General features: G+C 40.4%; 2 protein-coding genes and 1 long non-coding RNA gene across 3 annotated transcripts in view; 1 reads left to right on the top strand and 2 right to left on the bottom strand.

Moving 5' to 3' along the window:
• Nucleotides 1-9346: 9346 nt before the first annotated feature.
• Nucleotides 9347-13960, bottom strand: lrrc14b (leucine rich repeat containing 14B). The gene is made up of 2 exons (XM_066716038.1): nt 11615-13960; nt 9347-10989 (listed from the first exon to the last, which is right to left on the bottom strand). Exons 1-2 carry the CDS (start codon nt 12517-12519, stop codon nt 10338-10340), a joined length of 1557 nt encoding a protein of 518 aa, XP_066572135.1. The 5' UTR covers nt 12520-13960; the 3' UTR covers nt 9347-10337.
• Nucleotides 13961-25542: 11582 nt separating this feature from the next.
• plekhg4b (pleckstrin homology domain containing, family G (with RhoGef domain) member 4B) overlaps nt 25543-27607 on the bottom strand; it is a 142523-nt gene continuing 140458 nt past the window's right edge. Inside the window, exon 23 of the mRNA XM_066716039.1 lies at nt 25543-25672. Coding sequence (XP_066572136.1) covers nt 25659-25672 — 14 coding nt within the window. The 3' untranslated portion in view covers nt 25543-25658. The remainder of the gene's footprint in view (nt 25673-27607) is intronic.
• Nucleotides 25680-27008, top strand: LOC136760574 (uncharacterized). Its single transcript, XR_010820218.1, has 2 exons — nt 25680-26521; nt 26722-27008. It is a non-coding gene; the product is annotated as an uncharacterized LOC136760574 (long non-coding RNA).

The following is a 27607-nucleotide window of genomic DNA, read 5'->3' on the forward strand; positions in this document are numbered from 1 at the left end:
CCTATCACACTCTCCCCGACAATAAAAATGTCGTCGCGAAAGTATCCACACTGGTTTAAACCTCTTGCCTTTCCATACAAAATGAAATGTTAATACATAACATCAGGTATCCTGCACAGTATGTTGTATTTTAATGTATCGTAAATGGTGTCCAGTTACACAATATATGTAAACAATATGAATTCCTACTTATCATATGTGTAGATACATAAGTTACATTTTATGAATGAAAAAACGTTATCCACATGTTTGTACATATACTTGATCATATATGTCTCAAAGAAACAATGGAATTACAAATATGTACATATATGTTCACATATATTAACTATTGTTACATATATATGTTCATATATGGCCATATATCAGATTTCTGTATGGGGTACATCAATCTAAAAACTTGTATAGCTTAGAACTGCTGCAGATTTTCAATTTACAGTTACCATCTAAACCTCATGTAGTTCCTTACTTTCTGTTTCATTTGGTTGTCACATTGATTACTGATGTGCATGTTATATATAATTCCAGCTTGTAAATACAATGTTTTTCATTAAGGGTCAAATATCTCCAATTATTAATATTAAGCGCCTCAGTGAGTTGGTCCGTTTTTTCGGGTGTAGTTCGCACAGTAAATGTTTTATGTTCACCCTTTCAATTCTACTGTGTAGAGCCAGAAATTGTACACAGTTGAGTATATAACATGTCACCATTAGTTACGATTTCACTGAGAGAGAAAAGGACAAAGTCGTGCCCCCGTGTGGCATCGTTAACTATTTAAACAGGAACTGATGCAGGATCCAGCCAATCTCAGTTTGAAATGACTTTCAATTGAAAGCAATAACCCACCGCTACAGATTCGGCAGTCATTGCTGTTGTACCACTGTTAATTCTCCTGTGTGTATTTAAATATTTTGTTTGCTGTGTGTTGTTCATTACATTTAATTATACTTTTTTGTAACACTTTCGGTTTGTCTCTGGTATTTTTTTGACTATAGCTGAAAGAATACCTGACTCGTTTGTGTACTAAAACAAACAAAGCAAATACAAATAAACTGTAAGCAGCTCATAACTGCTGCAGATTATACATTCGTAGTTACCTTCTAAACCTTATTTAGATGTTTATTTGATGTTTCATTTGGTTGTCACATTGATTAATGATGTGTGCGTTATATATACTTACACCTGGAAAAGCAAAGTATATCACTAAGGGGCAAATAGCAGCAGTTAGTTTTTACTATTGCGCCTGACCGAGTATGTCAATTTTTCCGGGTGTAGCTCACACAGGAAACTTCTCATGTTCACCCTTTCAACGCTACAGCAAAGACCAAGCGATTCTGCACAGATCAGTATATAACATGTCACCATAAGTTACGATTTCACTGAGAGAGAAGAGGACAAAGTCGTGCCCTCGTGTTGCATCGGTAACATTAAACAGGAAGGCGCATTCACTCGATCTCAGTTTGAAATTACTTTCAATTGAAAGCAACAACCCAGCTCTACAGATTGAGCAGTTTAACTGACGTTTTACCACTGTTAATCTTAATATATTTATTTTAATAACATGTATTCGTGTTATTAATCACATTTAATTTAATCACTTTCGATTTCTCTCTCGCTTGTCTTCCCGGTTTCTCTACAGCAAACACATCTCAGGTGACAGTATTTGTATCTGCATGCAGAAATGTCTGTGTGTTTAAGCTAATACTTTACATTATAATACTGTTGCAAGTGACTGATTGTTACTGAGTCTTTTGTTGATACGATGTACATGCCAAAGACCGAGTATGTCCGTTTTTTCGGGTGTAGCTCGCACAGTACACGTCTTATGTTCTATATTCTGATATATTCTCTGATTTCCGGGTTCATGGGTTAGCTCCGTGCGGGAATAGGGGCGCCATGAGCCAGGCACAGGCCGAGGGCATATATAGAGGCGCCCCGGTCCGCTGCAGAAGCAAGACAGGACAGAAGTGATGCAGACAGGTGTTGCTGCATTAAGAAGCCGTTCTGAAAAATAAGTTGCAGGAAACACGACTCTGTCCGATTATTTGTTGTTTTGGTGGCGAACACATATTGCATACTGCAGATATCGCTACAATATTTACATGTGTGTGTATATATATATATATATATATATATATATATATATATATATATATATATATATATATATATATATACACTCACCTAAAGGATTATTAGGAACACCTGTTCAATTTCTCATGAATGCAATTATCTAACCAACCAATCACATGGCAGTTGCTTCAATGCATTTAGGGGTGTGGTCCTGGTCAAGACAATCTCCTGAACTCCAAACTGAATGTCCGAATGGGAAAGAAAGGTGATTTAAGCAATTTTGAGCGTGGCATGGTTGTTGGTGCCAGACGGGCCGGTCTGAGTATTTCACAATCTGCTCAGGGATTTTCACGCACAACCATTTCTAGGGTTTACAAAGAATGGTGTGAAAAGGGAAAAACATCCAGTATGCGGCAGTCCTGTGGGCGAAAATGCCTTGTTGATGCTAGAGGTCAGAGGAGATTGGGCCGACTGATTCAAGCTGATAGAAGAGCAACTTTGACTGAAATAACCACTCATTACAACCGAGGTATGCAGCAAAGCATTTGTGAAGCCACAACACGTACAACCTTGAGGCGGATGGGCTACAACAGCAGAAGACCCCACCGGGTACCACTCATCTCCACTACAAATAGGAAAAAGAGGCTACAATTTGCACAAGATCACCAAAATTGGACAGTTGAAGACTGGAAAAATGTTGCCTGGTCTGATGAGTCTCGATTTCTCTTGAGACATTCAGATGGTAGAGTCAGATTTTGGCGTACACAGAATGAGAACATGGATCCATCATGCCTTGTTACCACTGTGCAAGCTGGTGGTGGTGGTGTAATGGTGTGGGGGATGTTTTCTTGGCACACTTTAGGCCCCTTAGTGCCAATTGGGCATCGTTTAAATGCCACGGCCTACCTGAGCATTGTTTCTGACCATGTCCATCCCTTTATGACCACCATGTACCCATCCTCTGATGGCTACTTCCAGCAGGATAATGCACCATGTCACAAAGGTCAAATCATTTCAAATTGGTTTCTTGAACATGACAATGAGTTCACTGTACTAAACTGGCCCCCACAGTCACCAGATCTCAACCCAATAGAGCATCTTTGGGATGTGGTGGAACGGGAGCTTCGTGCCCTGGATGTGCATCCCACAAATCTCCATCAACTGCAAGATGCTATCCTATCAATATGGGCCAACATTTCTAAAGAATGCTTTCAGCACCTTGTTGAATCAATGCCATGTAGAATTAAGGCAGTTCTGAAGGCGAAAGGGGGTCAAACACAGTATTAGTATGGTGTTCCTAATAATCCTTTAGGTGAGTGTATATATATATATATATATGCGCTAACATTAAAAAAAAAGTATGCCCTTACAAGCATAGCATGAAGCGGCTATACCCACATAGTTTACTATAGTTGTTTGATCATGCAGTGTTCATTAGAAAATAACATGAATAAGTCATGACTTTAAAATAATTGGCTGTAAACATGAAGTACTTGGGATTAGTGTGGAAGAAACTCAGTCTTCAATCAGGTACATCTTGACAGCACTTAGCTTTTACCATCCAGGATGTATGACCTCAATTACTGTACTTGCCTGTGTAATTTGGAAGTTGTAAAATGTATAATATTTTGAATTGCTATGTTTTATGTAAATTGAATTTGTAATGATTAATGCCTTTACCTAACTGTATTTTTGCACTTTGTTTTGCACTTATGTTGTAAGTCACCCTGGATAAGAGCGTCTGCCAAGAAATAATAATAATAAGGTTGGAACATTCGTTGCAATGCCTTTATTACACGCAGCATGGAGAGGAACAATGAATCAAGGAGATTCCAAAGTTGCACTGACTCCATGCTAGAAGTCAGAGCTTTTTATACACACATAGATCAAAGATCTGGTTATAATTAACAAGTCATTACTTACTTACAAATCTAGCTAAGCAGAATATATATCATTAGAGGTCAGAGTTCATAGGTCAATACTAGGATTAGGGAGCAGACACTCAAATCATACTGTTTGGCATCTTCTCCAATATGCTCATTGTAATTAACAAACAGAGGTCAAACTACTATCTGGCCTGACTGTTGGCTTGACCTTATCTCTTTTAAGTATACATGAAGTAAAACCATTGTGAGAGGAATTTCTAAATTTACTTCCACATTAGCTTGAAAATAAGCATGATTCTTTACAAGAAAAGTAACTTGGCATAACGCTGATTATTGCAAGAAAAAATAAATTTTAAAATTCAAAATTGTGATGGATCCATACATTTTGTTTGCTTTTATTCAAATAGCCAGTTCCGATTTGTGATTAACACCATTTGTTGCAAAGGAATTACACATTAATTCATGAGGAACATACTGGAGAAAAGAAGACCCTTAATAACCATGAATCATAATGAATTCATACCCTCTTACTCACTTGCCAGGGGGTTGTGAAAAACATGAATTAATGGGTGAAGACATGATGTGTATATATATGATCAACTACATTAATTAAAAATTAATTGCATATGAATAAGAGCCTTTAAAACATCATGAATTCACATACTTTAATTACAAATGAATTTTATCTGAGTTCACAAGAATTACCTCATGTATTCATGTGTTTTTCCCGTGTTGTACTATCAGAATTCATCAGGAATTAATGCCCATTGTTGTAAAGTGTTACCAATATGATATACAAATTAAAGATAACATGCATACTGACACTGTTTCATCCCACACATCCCGCAATTCGCAAGCTCACCACCAGAGGTCATCATCACCAGAATACTAGCCCTCACATTCCCCAGCAGTCAGCCACTTTACATTCCTCGGCACCATGTGCGTTTCATTTATCATCCTCAAACTCCCATTGGACCAGCCCTCTCCTTCATTGCCCTCTGCTCCCCCCTGCTACACATTTCTCTGTGACTCCTATTTGATGCTAAGCCTTGCCTTTTCTCCAGTAGCAATTCTAAATGTTCCGTGTTCCCTTTGTTTACCTGTTTATGACCTCTACTTGTTGCCTGACACCCGATTCCTGGATTCTCTCTACCAACCTGTTTGCCTGATCTCTGACCCCCTGCTTGCCTTATTGACTACGCGTTCTGGATCCTCCTGAACATTACTGTTTGCCGGCATTGACCCCAGCCTGTCCCTGACTACCTCTCTCCGCACCTGGCAGTCCTTCGTTACACATACACCACCACACATAAAGTTTATTATGAGTAAAGTGCTTTTACTGGAAGTTTAACGTGTTTCATGCAAGTTAAATAAATAGCCTACCTATATATAAACCATGTGCTTGTAAAAATAAATGAGAACATGATTACTGTTCAAGATAACACATTTTAAACTAGAAGGGGATGTTTTATTTTGTACCCTAAATACCCTAAAAAGAAAGCTAAACTATCCATGCTGCATGAAGAGTATTAGTAGTTATTTTCTGTAAAATAACTTGGAAGTGTAACTGTTGTTCCTCTCAATAAGTATCTAATTGCCTAACTAAAAAAATAATGTAGTGCATATGCATTTTTTAATGTATTCTTGATTTGTGTCTTTTGTATTACAACCTCAGATTAGGCCTACTCACAAAGACTTACATGAATATCTTTTTTATTATTATTATTTATTTATTATAAATATTATTATTACACTCATTGTGAACAATGTATGTATTGTGGAATGAAAGTGTGTGTATACACACACACTCAGTGGCCAATTTGTTAGATACACCTATATAGTACCGGGTAGGACCTCCTTTTGCCTCCAGAACTGCCTGAATTCAACAAGGTGCTGAAACATTTCCACAGGGATTTTGGTCCAAGCTGACTCATCATGTTTTCTTGGCCACACATTCATGTTGCTGTAGCGTAAGGTACACTTATAAATTTCAATTAAAGAAGTGAATTTATAGTATCACCTTATCACGAATCCTGGAATCTTGTAGAACTCAATTTCTGTAATAATTGGACGCAGACACCAATTCCAAAGATATAAATTGTCAAATTTATTCAAAACAAAGACTAAATGTAGCACTACACTAATTATACAAAAGGGAAAAACTAATTAAAATTCAACTCTAGATCAACAAATCAAAGACAAATCACTTCCGTGACCAAATCAAAGACCATGGGATCGCATATGATAACACAAATCGTTAAACAAAAAAGGTTATAAACACATTGACTACAATACCGGTTAGTAAGACGAAGGTGAGTCTCTCGTTAGTATTATTAGTCAGACATTAAATAACTACGCAGGTTAGTATTTATGTCAGGTAACTTCTCGTTATATATATATATCAGTCTCATTTACGTTTAGGTGCCGAGAAAGATCCTATCATTACTTGTTACCACAATTTCCCTTAACTGATTATTATTCAATGATTAAGGATAGGCAGGGCCACCAATAATCTAATGTCTATTAACTTGTGTCAATTTCAGACTAAACAGTTAAACAGGAATGAGAAGATATTTCTCGGCGTTGACAGATTTTATTTCTAAAATTATCAACAAAACAGTTTAATGCAAAACACATTTATATTTAAGAAAACTAAATGATATTACACATTCTAGAGTTATGAATCACAGATTAACATTTCTAATTGATTTCTCAAATGTCATGAATCATGAACTCCAAACTGTTAAACTTATCTGAACTTCGTCGCAGAGAGGCCTCTCTGGCTTCGGGCTCAGATGACAGCAAACGGCACGAGGTCCGTGTGGTTGGAACAAAGGCAGTCCGGTTCGGCTTTGTCCAAGAACTTCCACTCAGTCGATGCACCTGGAAGTTGGGGTTTCGCGAAAGTAGAGTCGTTTCCAAACAGATTTTCCACTGGTTTGAAGGCTCCAAGGTTGTGCACAAAATCTTCTTTGTAAGCAGGGTTCCACCGTAGTTACTTGAAGACAAAGTCTTTGAGGAAAGCAGGGCCCTGTTTGTTCCAAGGGTCAAGTTTCTTAAGACTCAAATAGCTATTTAAATGACTGACACTTTCGTATACAGTCGACTTAGTCAATTGTCCAGCTGTAAAACTCCACTGATCAGGTGGGCACAGGCGGGCAGCGCAGTCTGTAAAGTTCTTTATTTAATAAAGTCCTTTAAAAGAATTATTCGTACGGCTCAATCTCCTTCTCCCAGTTTAACTCGTCTGTTGCCGGCAAAGACTTGGTTGGTTTCTGGTTCCGGTTCGGGCAACAGAGCTACAGGTTGAGCTGTGGCAGCGAGTTACTGGTTCAGGTGAGAGAGAGAGAGAAAAAGGCCGTGCGCTGTTCCTTATAGTCTGTCAGATCAATAGGTGATTGGTTCTTGGGTTTTTGAGATTGGATTTCGGTTTCAGCCCCCAGTGTCCTATTGGAGGGGGGCTTGATTTATGACTGATGTCAATCCATGCCATCTTTTGGAAATGCCGGTTGGCCCGGGTTCGTAGCTCTATGTCGGGATTTCGGCTCTCGTCCACTTCAAAGAGTTTTTATCACCTACAGGCCCCTTTCTCCAGACATTTCACAGCAGGACTCTAAACCATTCGGCCCATTCTCAGTGCCATCCTCCCCAAAACTGTCACTCTGATGCAAACCAGTTCCAAGCTGATGAGCTAAGGAAATCTGATAACTTTGGGGGGGAGAGGTCTTCTTTAGATCAGTGCTTCAGCTCAGAGCCAAAATGCTCTTATCAAAATACACCCAACATAACGCTACATTGCGAACCTCCTATTCCACCTCATCCCAAAATTGCTCTATTGGATTGAGATCTGGGGACTGTGCATGCCATTGGAGTAAACAGATGTTACTGTCATGTTCGTGGAACCAGCTTGATGATGCATGCATTGTGACATAGTGCGTTATCCTGCTGAAGGTATCCATTTGAAAACAGGTAGACTATGACCATAAAGGGTTGCACATGGTCAGCAACAATGATTAGGTATGCTGTAGCATTCAAATGATGCTCAATTGGTATTAAGGGACCTAACGTGTGCCAAGAAAACATTCCCCACCAGCCTGTACCGTTGACACAAGGCAGGATGGATCCATGAATTCATGTGGTTTATGCCACATGTTGACCCTACCATCCGCATGTAGCACCAAGAATCAAGATTCATCAGACCAAGCAACGTTTTTCCAATCTTCAATTGTCCAGTTTTGGTGATCACGTGCCCACTGTAGCCTTATCTTTCTGTTCTGAAATGGTCAGGTTATGATGTAACTCTTAAAATATATACACTCACCTAAAGGATTATTAGGAACACCATACTAATACTGTGTTTGACCCCCTTTCGCCTTCAGAACTGCCTTAATTCTACATGGCATTGATTCAACAAGGTGCTGAAAGCATTCTTTAGAAATGTTGGCCCATATTGATAGGATAGCATCTTCCAGTTGATGGAGATTTGTGGGATGCACATCCAGGGCACGAAGCTCCCGTTCCACCACATCCCAAAGATGCTCTATTGGGTTGAGATCTGGTGACTGTGGGGGCCAGTTTAGTACAGTGAACTCATTGTCATGTTCAAGAAACCAATTTGAAATTATTTGACCTTTGTGACATGGTGCATTATCCTGCTGGAAGTAGCCATCAGAGGATGGGTACATGGTGGTCATAAAGGGATGGACATGGTCAGAAACAATGCTCAGGTAGGCCGTGGCATTTAAACGATGCCCAATTGGCACTAAGGGGCCTAAAGTGTGCCAAGAAAACATCCCCCACACCATTACACCACCACCACCAGCCTGCACAGTGGTAACAAGGCATGATGGATCCATGTTCTCATTCTGTTTACGCCAAATTCTGACTCTACCATCTGAATGTCTCAAGAGAAATCGAGACTCATCAGACCAGGCAACATTTTTCCAGTCTTCAACTGTCCAATTTTGGTGATCTTGTGCAAATTGTAGCCTCTTTTTCCTATTTGTAGTGGAGATGAGTGGTACCCGGTGGGGTCTCCTGCTGTTGTAGCCCATCCGCCTCAAGGTTGTACGTGTTGTGGCTTCACAAATGCTTTGCTGCATACCTCGGTTGTAACGAGTGGTTATTTCAGTCAAAGTTGCTCTTCTATCAGCTTGAATCAGTCGGCCCATTGTCCTCTGACCTCTAGCATCAACAAGGCATTTTCGCCCACAGGACTGCCGCATACTGGATGTTTTTCCCTTTTCACACCATTCTTTGTAAACCCTAGAAATGGTTGTGCGTGAAAATCCCAGTAACTGAGCAGACTGTGAAATACTCAGACCGGCCCGTCTGGCACCAACAACCATGCCACGCTCAAAATTGCTTAAATCACCTTTCTTTCCCATTCAGACATTCAGTTTGGAGTTCAGGAGATTGTCTTGACCAGGACCACACCCCTAAATGCATTGAAGCAACTGCCATGTGATTGGTTGGTTAGATAATTGTATTAATGAGAAATTGAACAGGTGTTCCTAATAATCCTTTAGGTGAGTGTATAGTTGGACATTACAAGAAAATAATTAATTTTATTATATATATCATAGGGAAATTTTAATTTGGGTGTTTACAATATAAATGTATTATTATTAAACTGTCTGCCCACATTCATCCTCTTGAAAATAGAATCCAATATTTACTTACAAACAAAGAGAAAGCCTCATAATGTAATTTATTTCACATGCACACTTTTATTTAAAATGAACTGGTTCATATATTTTAATGCACATTAACTTATTTCAAATTGAATATATATTTTGTGTGAACATTGCAGCTATATTGAATTGAATTGCACTCCTCGTATATTATGCCAGTTAAGTCACTTACTGTGGTAAGCAGTAATGTGATATTTGTCTTTGCATTAGGTTCTCATGCTTACTGTCCTATATTACTATGTTATGTGCTTATGTCAATTGTAAATGTAAATTTTATACCTACTTTTTAACATACTTTTTAATATAACATAATCTTGTCACTGTCTGAATCAACATTCACACCCTTTACTACAGTTTACAGTGTACAGTACAGCTTTACTACAGTTTTTTTGCTCTCTGGACATTGATTAAGCTAAATTTGATAATCATGTAAAGTAAGTGTATTTTTTCATTTTCTGATTATAAATTATCATTACTAAATTACTGTCATACTATACTTAAGTAGGCCACACAATAAACCTAATATGTTTATAACATAGTGTTTTTTTTTTTACACAGCATGTCAAAATGTGTACATGGTTTGACCACATTAACAATCATCAAAATTCCTTTAATTCAAATAAACATTTTCAGTAATTTCTCATTGTAATGTAATTTTCCCACTTGTACATCTGGGCCTTACTTTTTAGTCCTCGGATGATGTTGAAATGCTATCTATAAAGTTGGTTAGGACATTTCTAAAGGACTGCAGCATGAAAACTCCCAGCTCATTGCTAGTCTCATGAATGTCTGGATCGTAAGTCCCGAAAAGAGGTGTAGTTGCTACAATATCCTCACGGTTTGATTGGAACAAAATGAACAATAGCTCTGTTCTGATTTCTTCATACTGCCTCTTGTCATAGTTGACCAGTGTGGCCTCATCCAGTGGATAGGCAACATTGTCAGGGTAGCAGTCTCGAGGTACCGGGAACTCAATGTACTTCAGGTGAGGAAAGGTACAGAACACCTCAAAGAGACATTTGAGAGCTTGAGAGCTCAGGGGGTTGCCTAAAAACTTGAATTCCTTCAACTTCCTGCATGGTACAAGACCCAGTATCATCATGTTTACATGGTTGTCCTCTATGTTGCACTCCTCCAGAGTGAGGCTCTTCAGTGTGTGAGAGGCCCGATTTAGGAGTTTAAAGAAAGTGGAAGGGAAGAGATCTGCCACGTTGTGACCACTGAGGTCCAGGCTTTCAAGGTGCTCAGCATGGAGACTGTTGGCCAGATAGGCCATGTCTGCATGGTTCAGTGCACAGTTTGCAATCTCAAGTGACTGTAGTGGTGTGGTCATTGGGCTGGAAAAAGGGGACAATGTTTATTATTACTAGAAACGAAAGTACTAACATTGTATCCTTTAAAAATATATGTATTCTGTTTTACCAACAAACCTAGAGTAACTGTCAAAGTTAACAGGGCCCTTTTAGTAACAACATGATTGTCGCTTTCCCTTTCCCTGTTCAGCAATAATAATGCATAATGGCTTATAACAGATTTGTGTTGCTAATTTTTATTTGTATTATTTACTTTACTGTTCTTAATACTGTATGTTAAAGTCACTTTATCTCATGTATCAACAATTTTGCAGAAGTATATGTGCAATAACTCTGCTGATCAAATCAATATAACTGATAAGCTGTTAACTCATCCTGATCAGTTGAAGGCTAATGAACACCATAGCAGAATCATTATATTTCTTTGCTACACTCAGAAATTAATTATCATGCATTTTGGTGCACCCTGATATAGTCATTGTATAGTACAATCCAGGCTTCAAAGCTCTGAACAGGGTTCAGACTGCACACCAAGCAGAGGCCTGTACCAGGTGTGCCACTCAAGAGCCATGAATTTTCGCATTTCTTAAAAATTACATTTTAATCAATACATTATAAAAACTTAAAAACAATGAGACTTAAAACGTACCTAAGCAATTTGCGAATACGCCCCGTGAGGGTTGAAAAAGCCACTCGCAGTTCAGTGAGATGATTAAGGTGGCTAAGTAGATCCCCAATCTGTGCTAAAACAGCCTCATCTTCAGGAGCCATCCTGCGTACATCAAATGTCTTGGCTGGAAGAGTCAGTGATCTCAGCTCAGGAAATGAAACATGTGAGAGAAGGACCTCCAGGTGCATTGTTTCCAAATTGACATTGTGAACAATCTCTAGCTTCTGCAAAGCAAGGGGCTCTACAAGTTTAATGATGTAGAAAAGTTTTTTCACAGTTAGGCAGTCTGCCCTGAAGCCCAGGCATTTTATTTTCAAAGGACAGTGAGACTTCAGCAATAGGGCCTGCACCACAATCTCATAACTGCGACTGGTCACAAAAATGTTCATCACAATGTTAATGGAAATGTCAAACACTGATGCATCTGCCTTCTCAGATTGCATTGCCATGAGTAAATCATAACAGATTCTTGCCACCATCTCAGTTCTAGCCCATTTCCCCAAAGTTTGTTTGCACTTACAAAGCTGGTATTCTACATCCTGTAATCCAGTGAGGTCCACCCATTTGAGAGTCTTTGCATAAGTGGCAGAGCTGCAGAGAACATAATCTTTCAAGCCATTCAGGCAAGCTTCCAGACAGCTGCGACAAGTCCACCTGGTCAAATCCTCCTTGTAATCTGCTGTTTTCCCCAAGATGCTTTCCAGGTTTAACTCTGTCAAAGGCCAGTTCTGAACAAGATCATGAATCACTTCAGCCTTCTCTTGCAAATAACTAGCTTTAAACAGTAAAGTATATAGATTGTGAGATACACAGTTTAGATTCTCCTTGGCATTCTGGCTGTCCTGGACAAAACACTCTGCTGCAAGAAATTTTAAAGACTTCATTGTCCCTGAAAACTTATGCTTGACTAGTCTGTAACTTGGGGGTATAGCTCTCAACTAAAACACAGGTTGGTCAAAGAAGGGTGACTATGTTTAGAAGCAGCTGTCAAGTATCAGGATTTCAGAACACAGAGCTCACATGTTTTTAATTCTATTTTTGACCTGCTACCAGTAGTAACAGGGAGACCTTGGTTTTTACTGCATGAAAAAAAGTTGTTTTCATGCTGTGCTTTTACCTGTAGGCACTATACTGGCGGTCACAATTATGGGGTCACATGAACATTTGTACTGAAACATAATGTAGAATGGAAGAATAAAAATAGACTAGAATAGTATTAAAGTTATTATCCTTACTTATTATCTCCCTGAATATATTTATCCTAGTTGCAACTGTTAACATATTGCAGTGCTGGTATAATTCTTATGCAGGTCCACAAGAGTACTAACTAAATGTCACACTTTATAATAAGGTGCTGTGATTCCTCACAAATTAATATATGGATACTACAGAATAAACACATGAATAGTGAGAGGAAATAGAGACACAGAAGCTTCTGTTGGGTTCTGCAGTTGTCACACTGATAAGATAAAATAACACTGGAAGTCTCAGATGTGATTTAGGAAAAATAGAAGTGAAGTTTAAAGTCAGCTTAGCCTCAGCATTGTCCGGGAATACATTGCTATAAATAGAATCCTTACAATCAGACAAATAATTAAAAGCTGGTAATTAATGTTTACTCCAAATATGGGTATCCCTCTGATAATAATTGTGACTATAGAACGTTTTCTGGGTGACAACATAAACACAAGGCACTGAGAGTGCATGCATCAGAGTTGTGTGCCCCAGCCCATAGACATACAGCTGCCTTTGAAACCAACATTAATTTGACAAATGACAGGCAGATGTTTCTTAGATTCACCCTGCAGAAATAAATCACTACCTTGAAAAATGTGTGGTTAATACAAACAATGGTGTTAGGACAAGTTTCTTATATATATTTTTTTTTTAAAGATTCCCATAGGCCTATAAAATTATTGCTGCATACGATGTTACAGTGTTATTCATTTAGCTGACACTTGTAATTGATTAAGCTTATCTGGAGGTTATCCAGGGAAAATGCTGACACTGAATTTGTGAAAAACTGTTTGAGTAAGTTATGGAAGTAATAATATAGGGCACTCATTAAGGGGGGCTACGGGCTTCCGGCGCTTACTCAAAACACATCTTTTCACACAGTACTTGTAATTTAGTAATTTACTCTCCTGTAAGATGGCACTTATACCATGTTTATCATACTACTTGCCTTGTATTACTAGTACTTGTATTGTTTATTTTGATATCCCCTATGCTCTAATCAGCTTTTACAGTCCAGGAAGTAAGACCTCATATATTGTGTAAATTGGAATTTGTAAAATGTATTATGCTTTGAATTGCACCATATTTTGTGAATTGGAATTTGTAATATGTTATGCCTTGTATTGCACTTATATTTTATAAGTAGCCCTGGATAAGGGTGTCTGCTAAGAAATAAATAATAATAATAATAATAATAATAATAATAATAATAATAATAATAATAATAATAATACGGGGGGGTTGACCTTTGACCTTGAACTTGAGTTGAACTTGAACCCTTTTCCTAGGGGGCTTGTTTTGGGTCGCTGAAGAATTAGCATACTGGCGGGTGAAGTTCAGGGCACTGTAGGAATGTACAGTCAGGTGGGGGGTGAGCTGGGGGTCACTTGTTGTTGAATTTGACCAACCTCACGGCTGGACTGGTCTGATTACATTTTGAGGTGTTCCAGAATGTGCTGAGAGATATCAGTCTGTAGTAGCAGTGTGGGCTGTGGGTAGTCTAAGAGTAACATGTAGCTTTCTTCAAACATTCTGTATTAGTATCATCGAAAGAGCCCAGATCTCAGCTGAACTAGTATAAAATGTTGAAAATAAAAAGAAATAACAAAATAAGAGAGAGAGAGAGTCTGTTTGATTTAAGTTTGTATACACTACAGTCGGTTTCCATGCAGTAGAGTGGTATTGCTGTGTGCAGGCTGGAGATCACTGCCCCAGGTTTTTTTTTTTTTTCAGACCCAGAAGTGTCAGTCCTTCCTCCACTTTGCACGGCTTTTTACTAGATTGCAACTTTTTCTATATATATAGAAACTGGGAAATTCCAATAAAACTCAATAAAAGCAGCTTTTGTAGTAATATTAGTAACAAAACATCATATTATTTTAAATAAATGTCTAATGTAATCCATTCATGCAATAAGATTAAGTAAATACTCAATATGTTTTAAACACAAACCTACGTTAGAGTAGCTTGGGGGTACAGTCTGAAGACCTTATTGTCTTGGTTGTATTGACAATAAAAAGTTTAAGAGCCTTCAATACAACTAGTAACATTCTTACAGAAATAAACAATGAAAGCACAAGTTGATACATTTCTCCCCCTGACAATAAGTACATGAAATTAAATCATACATATTTAACTTAAGAAATACAGAATATTAAATAATTGTAAATGAGCACAGCAGTTATTGATAGTTAGATAACTCTCCAAGGTCAAACAAAAGCCTTATAGTAGTAACTTTCTTACAGAAATATAGAATTAACCCCATCATGTTAAGAAAAAGCTGTAATAATACTAAATTAACTTTAGACATATTAAATATGTATAAATAAATAAGTACATTTGGTCCATAAATATTTGGACAGTGACACAATTCTCATCATTTTGGCTCTGTAGGCCACCACAATGGATTTGAAAGGAAAAATAAAAATGTGCTTTAAGTGTAGACTTTAATTTTTTACTTAAGGGTAGTTACATCCAAATTGGGTGAACGGTGTAGGAATTACACCGATTTATATATGTGGTCCCCCCAATTTTAGGGGCTCAAAAGTAAGCAAAGCAGTTCCTGTTACAGCTACCATCTAGCACTTCCACTTTCCCCCACTAGATGTTGGCATCACCCTTCCTTATCAGTCACTTCTCCCAGCTCCCTTCAATCATTCAATTAACATTCCTCGAACCCTTGTGCACTTGTTCAATCACCCTATGCTCCCATTTGCGCTGCACCTCTCATCTTGTTTCTCTGCTCCACATATAAACCCTTTACTCACTGTGAAGTTTTGTCAGTATTTACAACATCTCTGAGTGTTACTCCCCTAAGCAGTTACTACCCGACCACGGACTTTCCTCTTTACTCTATTTGCCTGATCACCCAACCCTTGCCTGTGACCACGACCCCGTCTTTGCCTTTTATTATTATTATTTTTTTTATTATTATTATTATTATTATTATTATTATTATTATTATTTTTAATTCTTGGCAAAGGCCCTTATCTAGGGCGACTTACAACATAAGCGCAATACAAAGTGCAAGAGTACAAGGCATCAAATATTACAAATTCAAATTTACATTTTACAAAGCAATTCAAAACAATACATTTTACAACTTCTAATTTACACAGGTAAGTACAGTAAGTGATGACATACATCCTGGAGAGTAAAAGCTAAGTGCTGTCAAGATGTAAGGTCACAGTCAAGGGCTAGGGGAAAGAGAGCAAGGGGGAAAAAAAAAATCAATCAATAATACAAGTATTAGTAACACAAGAAGCATGATAAAATGCTGTGAAGTGCTATCTTCCGGGGATTAAAAGGACTAATATTAATATAAGTACTGTCTGAATAGATGTGTCTTGAGTAAGCGCCGGAAAGGAGGTCAAGGACTCTGCTGTTTTGACTTCGGTGGGAAGGCCGTTCCACCATTTAGGGGTCAGGGATGAGAAGGAACGGGCTCTGGAGGAAGGGGAGTGTAGAGGAGGCAGAGTTAGTCTTCTGGCACCGGAAGACCGCAGTGGTCTGGAGGGGATTGTAAGATATTATTTGTTAGAATGTTTTTTTCTATGGGAAATTCTGTCCTATCTGGTTCAGTAGAGGAAACACACTTCCTTCCTTGTACCTAGTTCCCTGGTAGCCCCTGGTAGCCTGGCTTATCTATGTGTCTACAGACCAAAAGGGTACCTGTTCTCTGATTGGCTCCTAGACAAATTTCACAGGATCCCCACTTCTAAATTACATTAGCATAAAGTACACAACTCATGGTGGTGGCAAAATGCGATTGGTTGGAAGGAAACCTTATAAAAAGAAAACAAAGAGAAGTTTAGTTCTCTTCACTCTTCAAGGAGTTCAAGAAGAAGAGACAACAAGAAAAGAGCAGGAGGGAGAGGAGAGAGAGACATACCCACTGCCTACCTGACCCAGACTGACCTAAGCTGCCTTGTGAGGAGAAAGGAGAAACCGGGTATTATCTGTTTCTTTCTGTAATCCAGCAGAAGCTTAATATTACTTATTTTCAGGAATATAATTGAATGATATTAGTTTCCTATTTTTGTCACAAATAAATGATTATTGCACATCTGTGACTTGACCGCATCTTCCCTCTAAAAAGAATCTTGAAAGAGAAACCAATTGACCTGTGAGTTTTCAGTTCAACTATTTATTTAGATTGACTGAAAAACCAAGCATATCAAATTCTCTTACAGGATGTATTGGGAGATGAGGGACTGAAGGTAGCTTGGTGCAGTGTGGTCAAGACAGCGGTAGGTGAGGGTCAATGTCTTGAACTGAATACGTGCCGGTATCAGGAGCCAGTGGAGGGAGTGGAACAGCAGAGTGGCGTGTGCAAATCGGGGCAGAGAGAATACCAGACGAGCCGCAGAGTTCTGGATGAGCTGGAGTGGGCGGGTAGTAGTTGCAGGCAGGCCGGCCAGGAGGGAGTTGCAGTAGTCCAGGGGGGGCAGGACCAGTGACTGGACAAGCAGCTGAGTCAAGTAGTTGGTGAGGAAGGGATGGATTCTGCGTATGTTGCTCAGGAAGAATCTACAGGTGCGAGAGGGTCCAGGGCACACGTTGTAGGTTTGTGATGTAGGAGGAGAGAGGAATCTTCAGAGTCCAATAGAGGTGAGAATGAAAAAAAGGAAGCTTGGTCGGACGGAGGTTTGGGTGTGATGGGAGAGGAGGGGGGACTGTTGAAGAGATTGCGGATGTCTGCAATCTTTGTGGAGAAGATATCATCAGCAGTGAGAGATAAGGGAGGAGGAGGGATAAGGGGGGCAAAGAGGGAGGAGAAGGTGGAGAAGGGTTTGCACAGGTTGTTGACAGTGGATTCAAAGAGTGATTGGAAGTAAGATTTCTTGGCTGAGGTGAGTGAGGAGGAGAATGTAGACAGTAGAGAGCGGCAGAGTTCGAGGGCAGTTGGAAGTTTGGTCACTTTTCCACTTCTGTTTGGCGGCACGCAGACTAGTTCGGGTTGAGTGGAGAACAGCAGAGATCCAAGGCTGAGGAGGGGAGGGACAGACAGGACGAGACGTGAGAGGACAGAGAGAGTCATGGGAGGAGGTGAGGTAGGAGAACAAAGAGGAAGTAGCACAGTTGACACAGATAGATGGGAAAAACAGTCAATGGAAGGTAAGAGAGTGAGTGCAGTGGAAGCAAGGGTGGAGGGGGAGACAGAGCGGAGTTTACGGTGGAAGGTGACAGAGGGAGTGGGTGGGGTGGGGAGGGAGGGGAGAGAAAGGCAGAAGGAGATGAAGTGGTGGTCTGAGATGTCCATGGGTGTCACAGAGAGTGTTGAAGGGGAGCAGCCTCTACAGAAGATGAGGTCTAGCTGGCGGCCTGCCCTGTGAGTGGGGGGAGACGGGGAGAGAGAGAAGTTAAAGGAGTGAAGGAGAGGAAGAAATCCGGCACAGTGGGAAGGATTGGAAAGGTGGATGTTGAAGTCTCCCAGGAGGATGGTAGGTGAGGATGGTAGGTGAGGACAGCGAGGGGAGGGAGGAGAGAAGAAAGTGGAGTTCATCCAGGAAGGAGGTGAGTGGACCGGGGGGACGGTAGAGAACTAGAAGGGGTGCGTGGAATTCAAAGCTGTTGGTCATGGTTGAGGAGAGAAAGACGGGGACAGAGAAGAGGAGAGAAGGGGAGAGCAGGTGCCCTGTTCCTCCTCCCCACCTGGTAGGGGAGGGGAGTGGGACGAGGGGAGTGGGACAGGACAAAGAGAGAGGATAAGGCAGCAGGGGTGGTTGATTTGTCCGGGGAGATCCATGTCTCGGTGAGAGCGAGGAAATCCAGGGAGCGGTGGGAGGCGAAGGCAGAGATGAAGTCGGCCTTGTTGGAAGCGGAGTGGCAGTTCCACAGGCATCCAGAGAGTGGAGTAGAGGGGAGGGAGGATTAGGGGAGAGGCAGAGAGATGAGGTTAGAGGAATTAGGGAAGCAATGGCGTGCAGGCGCATGCCGAGAAGACGGAGAGAGCAGGACGGGGATCGGAGAGATTGTCATGGCTTCTTGCTGTTGCTGTGCGGCGTCTCCTCGCTGGAGTCCCACAGCTAGAGTCCCTACCCTTTGGAGATGGGGCCCTTCAGAAGGGGGGCACTGAAGGCTGCTGACTCACTGCTGGCGCACAGGTCAGCAGAGGCTGTTAAATACTTCACCTGTAACTAATTAGGACAGTGCACACCTGTGTTGCGTTGAATGACACAAGGCTGTCAGGATGGCACTCCCTCCCATGCAGGACTGTTAATAGCACAATTAATGTCCGCTTTATATCTGAATACAGACAAAGACCGTGCCGGACACACACAGTTACACTGAACAATAGCTTGCAGTAATGCTAAATAAATGCTAAATAATAACAGCCTAGAATGTAAGTGCTTCTGATTTACAGAAAGTGCGTGTCAAGTGTGCTATGTATGTATGTATGTAACAAACAGTCGCTGCTCTTACTACAATACAGGTATAATTCTTAGCTAAACAAGTAACCACATAAACAATCAATGTAACTCTTAACTAAACCAGCAAACACGAGAGAAAAAGCGATACTTAACTGCGGTGAGTTAGGCAACTCTTCAGCTGGCTTGCCCGAGTGTCCTTGCCCTTGATTGCTCTGTTCTGCTGGTATACAGCCCACGCCTGTCTGACCACCTCTACCACGCACCACAACTGGGTCCCCTGTTCCCGTGCCCTGCGGTACGTTACAGTTGCCTTGGAAGCCATACATGCCCATGTCATAACATGCTTCACAGAGGAGGTGGTATGCTTTGGATAATGAGCAATTCCTTCCCTTCTCGATACTCTTCTCTTCCCATCATTCTGATACAAGTTGATCTTTGTTCAACAGGATGTTGTTCCAGAACTGTACAGGGTTCTTTAGATGTTTTTTGGCAAACTCTAATCTGATCTTCCTGTTTCCTGTTTACATCTTGTGGTGAACCCTCTGTATTTACAACTTTTCTCTTGATTGTTGACTTTGACACAGATACACCTACCTCCTGGAGGGTGTTCTTGATCTGGCCAACTGTTGTGAAGGGGGTTTTCTTCACCAGGGAAAGAATTCTTCTGTCATCCACTGCAGTTGTTTTCCATGGTCTTCCAGGCCTTTTGGTGTTCCTGAGTTCCTGAGTTCTTTTTAAGAATGTACCAAATAGTTGATTTGGCCACACCTGATGTTTTTGCTATCTCTCTGATTGGTTTGTTTTGATTTCTAAGGCAAAACTGAAGGCAATACGCCCCAAGATCTAAAGGAACTAAACACAGCTGCAGTACAGGCCTGGCAGAGCATTGCCAGGGAAGAAAGCCAGCATCTAGTGATGTCTATGGGTTCCAGACTTCAGGCAGACATTGACTGCAAAGGATTTGCAACCAAGTATTGAAACGCACAATTTAATTCATGATTATGTTAGTTTTGAGCCCCTAAAATTGGGGGGACCACATAGTAAAATTGGTGTAATTCCTACACTGCTCACCCAATTTGGATGTAACTACCCTCAAATTAAAGGTGAAAGTCTACACTTAATCTTGATTGTTTCCTTTCAAATCCATTGTGGTGGCATACAGAGCCAAAACGATGACAATTGTGTCACTGTCCAAATATTAATGGACTTAACTGTTTAGGCTACATAAAGGGACCTTCAATACACAACATGTTTAAAATGTAGCCTATGAATTTTTCCCCCCAATAGGATCACATGAAGTGTGAGAAATGGAGGGCTGTAACACATAAAACTGAGACCAGTAAGGCTAAAGCAATACCGGCTTCTGGAGGTATGAAGCCAGAGGGTTAAAACATGCTGTGTGTGACACCTGGGAACCGAGAGATTTGGGGGTTTGCAGGGGCTACAGCTACCCCAAAATGTGTCTTAGCCCCCACAGCACAGAGGTCGAACTTTGTATTTTATTATAGGATTATTATGCACAGTGCACAGTGTGGTGTTGACCCAAACATCTGTATATTTGAATGATAATGGCGAGTCGGCAACACTCACTGACAGCTGAATATTTACTGCTCATAATACAATTCGCATTATCTTCACCGATCAGCCATAAACATTATGACCAGTGGGTGGGATATATTAGGCGGCAAGTGAACATTTTGTCCTCAAAGTTGATGTGTTAGAAGCAGGAAAAATGACAATGACAAGGGCCAAATTGTGATGGCTAGACGACTGGGTCAGAGCATCTCCAAAACTGCAGCTCTTGTGGGGTGTTCCCGGTCTGCAGTGGTCAGAACCTATCAAAAGTGGTCCAAGGAAGGAAAAGCAGTGAACCGGCGACAGGGTCATGGGCGGCCAAGGCTCATTGATGCACGTTGGGAGCGAAGGCTGGCCCGTGTGGTCCGATCCAACAGACGAGCTACTGTAGCTCAAATTGCTGAAAAAGTGAATGCTGGTTCTGACAGAAAGGTGTCAGAACACACAGTGCATTGCAGTTTTTTGTGTATGGGGCTGCGTAGCCGCAGACCAGTCAGGGTGCCCATGCTGACCCCTGTCCACTGCCGGAAGTGCCTACAATGGACACGTGAGCATCAGAACTGGAAAACGGAGCAATGGAAGAAGGTGGCCTGGTCTGATGAATCACGATTTCAAGGTGTTGACTTGGCCTCCAAATTCCCCAGATCTCAATCCAATCGAGCATCTGTGGGATGTGCTGGACAAACAAGTCCGATCCATGGAGGCCCCACCTTGCAACTTACAGGACTTAAAGGATCTGCTGCTAACGTCTTGGTGCCAGATACCAAAGCACACCTTCAGAGGTCTAGTGGAGTCCATGCCTCGATGGGTCAAGGCTGTTTTGGCGGCAAAAGGGGGACCTACACAATATTAGGCAGGTGGTCATAATGTTATGGCTGATCGGTGTACATGACACATGCCAAGGTTGAAGTTCTTGGTGTTTTTGTATTAATTGTTAATTCGTTTGATTAAGAGACGATGCTTTTGGCATTTTAACAGACTGTCAAATTTATTGTATTTTGATTAGGTTTAATTGTATTTAAATGGATATACGTGTTCAATTGGCTAGTGTGTTGTTTATTTGGCTTTAGTATGTATTGTGTATTTTATTTTCGTGTGCACATATTTAATAAAATACAGTAAATTATCCGACTTAAAGTAATTAGGTAATATTGCAATGATTTGCAATCGATAAACTTTAAAACCAAAATCTTTCTGTATGAACACACGTTTTACACTCTAAGAAGTAAAGGTTCTAATAAGATGCTTTTAGGGTTCCTGGGGTTGATACTGTGGAGGAACCCTTAAAGGTTATTATTAGAACCTTTTACCAAGGTTCCTTGCAAACAAGGATCCTTAAATGTATCTTAAATCAACCGCGATCATGATGAAAAAGCGTTCTTAAATGCTCCCTTGTGTTTATGACGGACCCCGCGGTTCTTAAAAGAACCCTTTAATGAAAATAAACTCACAAAGAACCCAAAGGCTCCATAGATTGCTATACCTTGCACTGAACTGGTCATTTTTACTTTTTCTTCCAAATTAAACCAGCGGTGCCCCCTGAAACAAACTGCAGTTGATTTGTATAGTTAGCCTATGATTGAAATAGGATGTTTCTTGATACTGCATTCTCATTTAGGCAATCTGTAGTGGTGGTGAGCTAATATAGCCTAAATAAGCTGTGTTACCAGCATTAAAGAGCTCAAATATGTTTTGCGACTCCAGGAAAAGTATATATATATATTTTTTGTCAAAATGGCTCTTCCAGTAGTAAAGGTTGCTGACCCCTGGGATAAAGTGACAAATGGAGCACTGTAACACACTGTGATGAAGTTGGGTTTGTGAACAGCCTTCATCACGAGACGACCGATATATCTTGTACAAGGTTTTAAAGGTTCTATGAATAAAGTAATATTGGTAGGTAAGGTGTATCACAAATTGAAGAATAACGTCAAAAGTAAAAGTAAAAATAAGTAATGACTGAAAGGGGGTAGCATGGTGGTGCAGTGGTTAGCGCTGCTGCCTCACAGCTCCAGGGGTCCTGGGTTTGGGTCTTGGCTTGGGGTGTCTGTCTGTGTGGAGTTTGCATGTTCTCCCCTTGTCCACATGGGTTTCCTCCGGTTACTGCAGTTTCCTCCCACTGTCCAAAGACATGTAGGTTAATTGGCCATGCTAAATTGCCGTGTGTGTGTGTGTGTGTGCCCAGTGTATTCCTGCCTTGTGCCCTATGCCTGCTGGGATTGGCTCCAGTGTCCCCCACAACCCACATGGATAAGTGGTTTTGAAAATGGATGGATGATTGAAAGTACTTACCAGCAGGAAGATAGAAGGGGTTTGATGATATGTCTGTGCCCTTCACTGGCACAGGAAAGGAATAAAATAATCTGTAGATGACTCCAATGTTTACATGTAACATGTAGCTGACTTTGGGGTGCACATCATTTTTTTTTTCGGTGCAAAAAAGAAGCCGATTTCATTTTGTAATGGAGTTTGGGCAGTGATTACTGGCTGCTGTAACCGCACAATGGGAAGCTTAAAGCACGCGCACGCCAATGCTTTTTGTAGACATGAATGCGCGCCATTCACTTACATGGGGGAACCCGTTAACTTTTGAACACTGAAATGGGTTTGGTTACTAAACTGGATATAGTTTACAGTAAACCTACTGTTTATTGATTCAAATACATGAATGATTGGTGTTATGTTTTTTTCCCTGGGTTTTTGGAGTTTGTGTATCACAGACAGTGTATGGAATGGATTCACCCATGGGAGGGGTTAAGAGAGGACAGCTCCATAAAAGTTTAGTGGGTCCTCATTAAAGAGGCGAGAGAGAGACATAATAGATGGGTGTGTTGGAGAAAGGCAGCGTAAACATTGCTGGTTATTTTTTCTCCTTTTATATCTTCTTGATTGGAAGTATAGTTGAATAAGCAGTTTAAGTCAGTCATGCTCTTGGTTTACGTGTTTTTTTTTTTTTTTTTTGGGGGGGGTAAGGAGTTGCTGTTTGCATGATATTCATTTTTTCTTTGCACCTGCTGGCAGAAAATCAATAAAGCCTTCACCTTTTGGCACTATATCTCGACTGGGAACTGCCTTTTACACCACTTGACCACATACCTTCACACACGGACTAAGACTAAAGCAAGTGAATTCTGGTTTCTGTGGGCGCCCCCACTGGGTTATAATATGGCGTATTTGGCACCTGGAGACTGCGAGAAGTCAGGCTGAAGCAAGTGAATGCCGGGTTCTGGGGCGCCGGGAAATCATAGGCTTAAACAGCATTTGTATCATATCTGGGACATTTTTTTTGCAGCCATGTTTCAATGCTGCTGTACATTTATTAATGTTTGATACTGGTGTGGCTAAAATATTCAGCATTGCATCTGAGCATGAGCGTACAGACTTTAAAAACAGGTAAATCCTACAGCAGGCCTACTCTTGTTTTTATTATTAATTATTTTATTATTAGAAGAAACCGACAATACCTAACATTTACAGTACACTGTATCAGAGATTGGTAAAAATACTGTTTTGTATGCATTTTGGAGGCGATGTCCAGACAACAAACGATCCACAGTTTAGCTATTTATTTATAGCAATCAGGAAAACAAACCGAATACCAGTCCAGAGCGTGTATGAGATGTCCGAACTGGGAACCTGCAAGCAATCAACTAACCAACTAACAGGGAAACACTAGCTCTATATGGGACATCCCATATTACAGCAAATATGTAATACCTTATTGGCTAATTGCCAGGAAAGGCTTCTGCTAGGTTCCATACAATAACAAGCATTGATCATGTGTACAGCTGCTTAATTAAGCTGTTTGTCTTCAAATGTCCTTTTCTAATTTTATTATTAGATTTTATTTATTGTTGCTTGATGAGATGAAAATCCTCTGCCCCTCCTTAAGTTAATCTTATATATGCATTTTTGTTTGTTTTCACTTTGAGTACATTTAATACATGAAAATCTAATATTTATGAAAACAATACACTGTATATTTGTCATTGTCAAATTGGATACAATGTGTTTCTCAATTACCATTTTACAGTCACTCAGTACTGCTGTGAGCTAAAGCTTATATTGTTGCATATACACCAACAATCATAATAATAATAACTAAAAATATATTATTAAAAATAGGGTACAATTAAACCAATATATTTTACAATCCACCTTTAATGAGTGAAAAGGGTGTTTCACAAATAACACCATACATGCTTCCATTTTGAACCATTTGGTTCTACACTGTGAAACCTATAGGGTTCCTACAATGGCCATATATGAAGCAAGCCACAGAACCCTTTTTGGTTCTATATTGCAACATTTATTGTAAGAGTGTATTAACTTATAATACTGTATAAAAGTGGAACATTAAAATGTACATGATGAAGAAATTATACATTATTTGGTTACATTTAAAGGAGCAGCTGCGTATGACAAACAGTAGGTGGAATAAATGCAGAGCCCTCTAGTATATTAATAAGAGAATATTAGTGACAGGCAGGATGGCTTCTATCTGTACAGTAACAGGACAGTATAGAAAATAAACTAAAATACATTTTGCCTAGAGAGAACTTTGAAAATATTAGATGTTTCTGCTGAAAGTAAAGGACATACAACCCCATCAATTAAGAACAGTTCTGTCATCTTACAGCATACTTACTGTAGTAATGTACTGGTTGCTGGGCTGTTTGAGATGTAGGGGTGGTGATGAGGATTGCAAAGGAGTTGGTGAACAAAGAAAAGGATTCCCTTCGCTGGAGCAAGTGTCAATGGTAAGCTGTGATTGGCTAGCCAGAGCTATAGTATTCAAGCCAGTCACACCGTCACTTGAGATGCATTGCAATGATGTCTCAGAAATCTGTCACTTAAAACAAAGCAACAAAAAAGAGAACAAATGGATTTGTGTTAATGATTCAAAAGTAAGAAAAGGAAAACAGTTAATCATCCCCTGTAAAGTTTGCAAATGTATAATTCATAGATCACCCACCTATTTATTATGTGTGCTGTGTGACATAATACCATTGGCACAGCATGGAACTATGGTCTGTATGTCATGAGTTAACACATTGCTACAAGACCTAAAATAAACTGTGTTAGCGATAGAAGTCTAGCACAACTTTCCAAACTGTTAAATTGGAAGAACAGCTGTAAGTGTGTGTATTGAATCAAGATCAGTCAGCAAGTAATGAGAAAAACAGAACTACCTGGGGAGAAATTAGAGCAATTCTAGTTTTCTTGACTATGTTCTCAGAGTTTATTGTGCCAGGTATATCAGATTCCCTAATTTATTCCTACAGTGGCAAAAAAACTGACTGTCAGTGTGAAAACACTACACACAGGGGGCATAGCAGTGAGCTGATGTCATAGATGGTAATATGGGTTTTAGTTCATTGTTATTGGTTAATTGGTAAATTGGTTTATTATTGGCTTAATTGCTTTGTAATTGTTTTATGCACTAATTCATTTGCTTTGTTCTCCCAGCTGGAAAATTTTAATGGGCAGGTGTTGGACATGATGGACCTGATTTAAATTAAGGGATAAAGGGGGATATAAGGAGGGAGTAAAGGCACAACAAGAAGAGCATGACTGAGGAGAGACTGCACACTCTCTGGAAGAATGCACGACAGCTGCTGGGCGATGGATTGAGGTGGGGGATAGAGTGGTCGGTGTGCAGTGTAGCAAGCAAGGGACTCAGTGATGGGACGGATGGCAGGTGAATGGGAGGGGGAGCGAGAGGCTCGGCTCCATACCCGAGGCACAGTAGGTGGAAGATTGGGGCATGACGGGTATAGTGCTCCTGCCTGCCGGGAGCCCAGGAATGGGTGTGGTGGAGCCGAGCACCTCGTAGTCTGCTGAGTCCTGCTGGACTGCACCGTGGTGGCGCTGTGCGACTGTGTTCTCTTCCCCCTACAGCCCAGTGGCGGAGACCTCTGATGTGAACTGGAGCGAGTGTGTATGGGAACTGTTGGCTTTTAATTGGACTAAGGTCAAGATGAGATCAGTTTCCCCTCCCTATGGATGTTTTGTTGGACAGACGAGGGAACCTAAAGACCCTTTCATCCCTTAGACTGTGGCGTTGGTGGAATGATTGTGGAGGGGGGAAAGAGATTGGGTGATACTGTGCTGGGTTGTCTTCTATTTTTCTATATGAACGGCTGTTTTTTATGTGGGAATTAATAAATGGTCTGATTTTAAATGTGGTGGCTGTCCCGAGGTCCGAACCTGTTGCAGGGGAAGTGAGTCCTGGAGGTTTCCTTTCCCTGAGGAACAAATAAGGATGGTGTAGTTGGGGTTTATGGGTGTTTGTGTCCCCTTCCCTGCTTTGGGATGTGCGTACTTTAATGTACTGCTCTACATACATATTCAATAGTATTGCTCTGTTGCTTTGTATTTTTGACAGCAGATACTGTTAAAGGTGTGGTGTGGTGTGGTGTGGTTTCCCCCCCCCCCCCCGTTAAAACCTTTAACTCCTGTACATGGAAGAGGGAGGGTGTGTGATGTCACACCAAGAATTTCACTGATTTAAACCACTAACGTTCAATGGCAGATGACAGTGAAAGGGGTCTGATGTCTTGTGTGAAAGTGTTGATCAGATCCAGGAGAGCAGGAATATACTATTTTATTGTATTCATATGCTATGGGGCACTGTTGTAATCCCGGCGCACTTTTGAGAGACTCCTTAACTGAAAGAATTTAACTTTATAATTAGCTCCTACACCTCTGCTCAAATTAATAAGTGTTTAATTATCATGTATGGCAAATAATGGTATAAAAATAACTTGTATACTTTTAATTCCAT

This window comes from Amia ocellicauda, chromosome 10 (genome assembly GCF_036373705.1).
Source record: "Amia ocellicauda isolate fAmiCal2 chromosome 10, fAmiCal2.hap1, whole genome shotgun sequence".
In the NCBI taxonomy this organism is placed as follows: domain Eukaryota; kingdom Metazoa; phylum Chordata; class Actinopteri; order Amiiformes; family Amiidae; genus Amia; species Amia ocellicauda.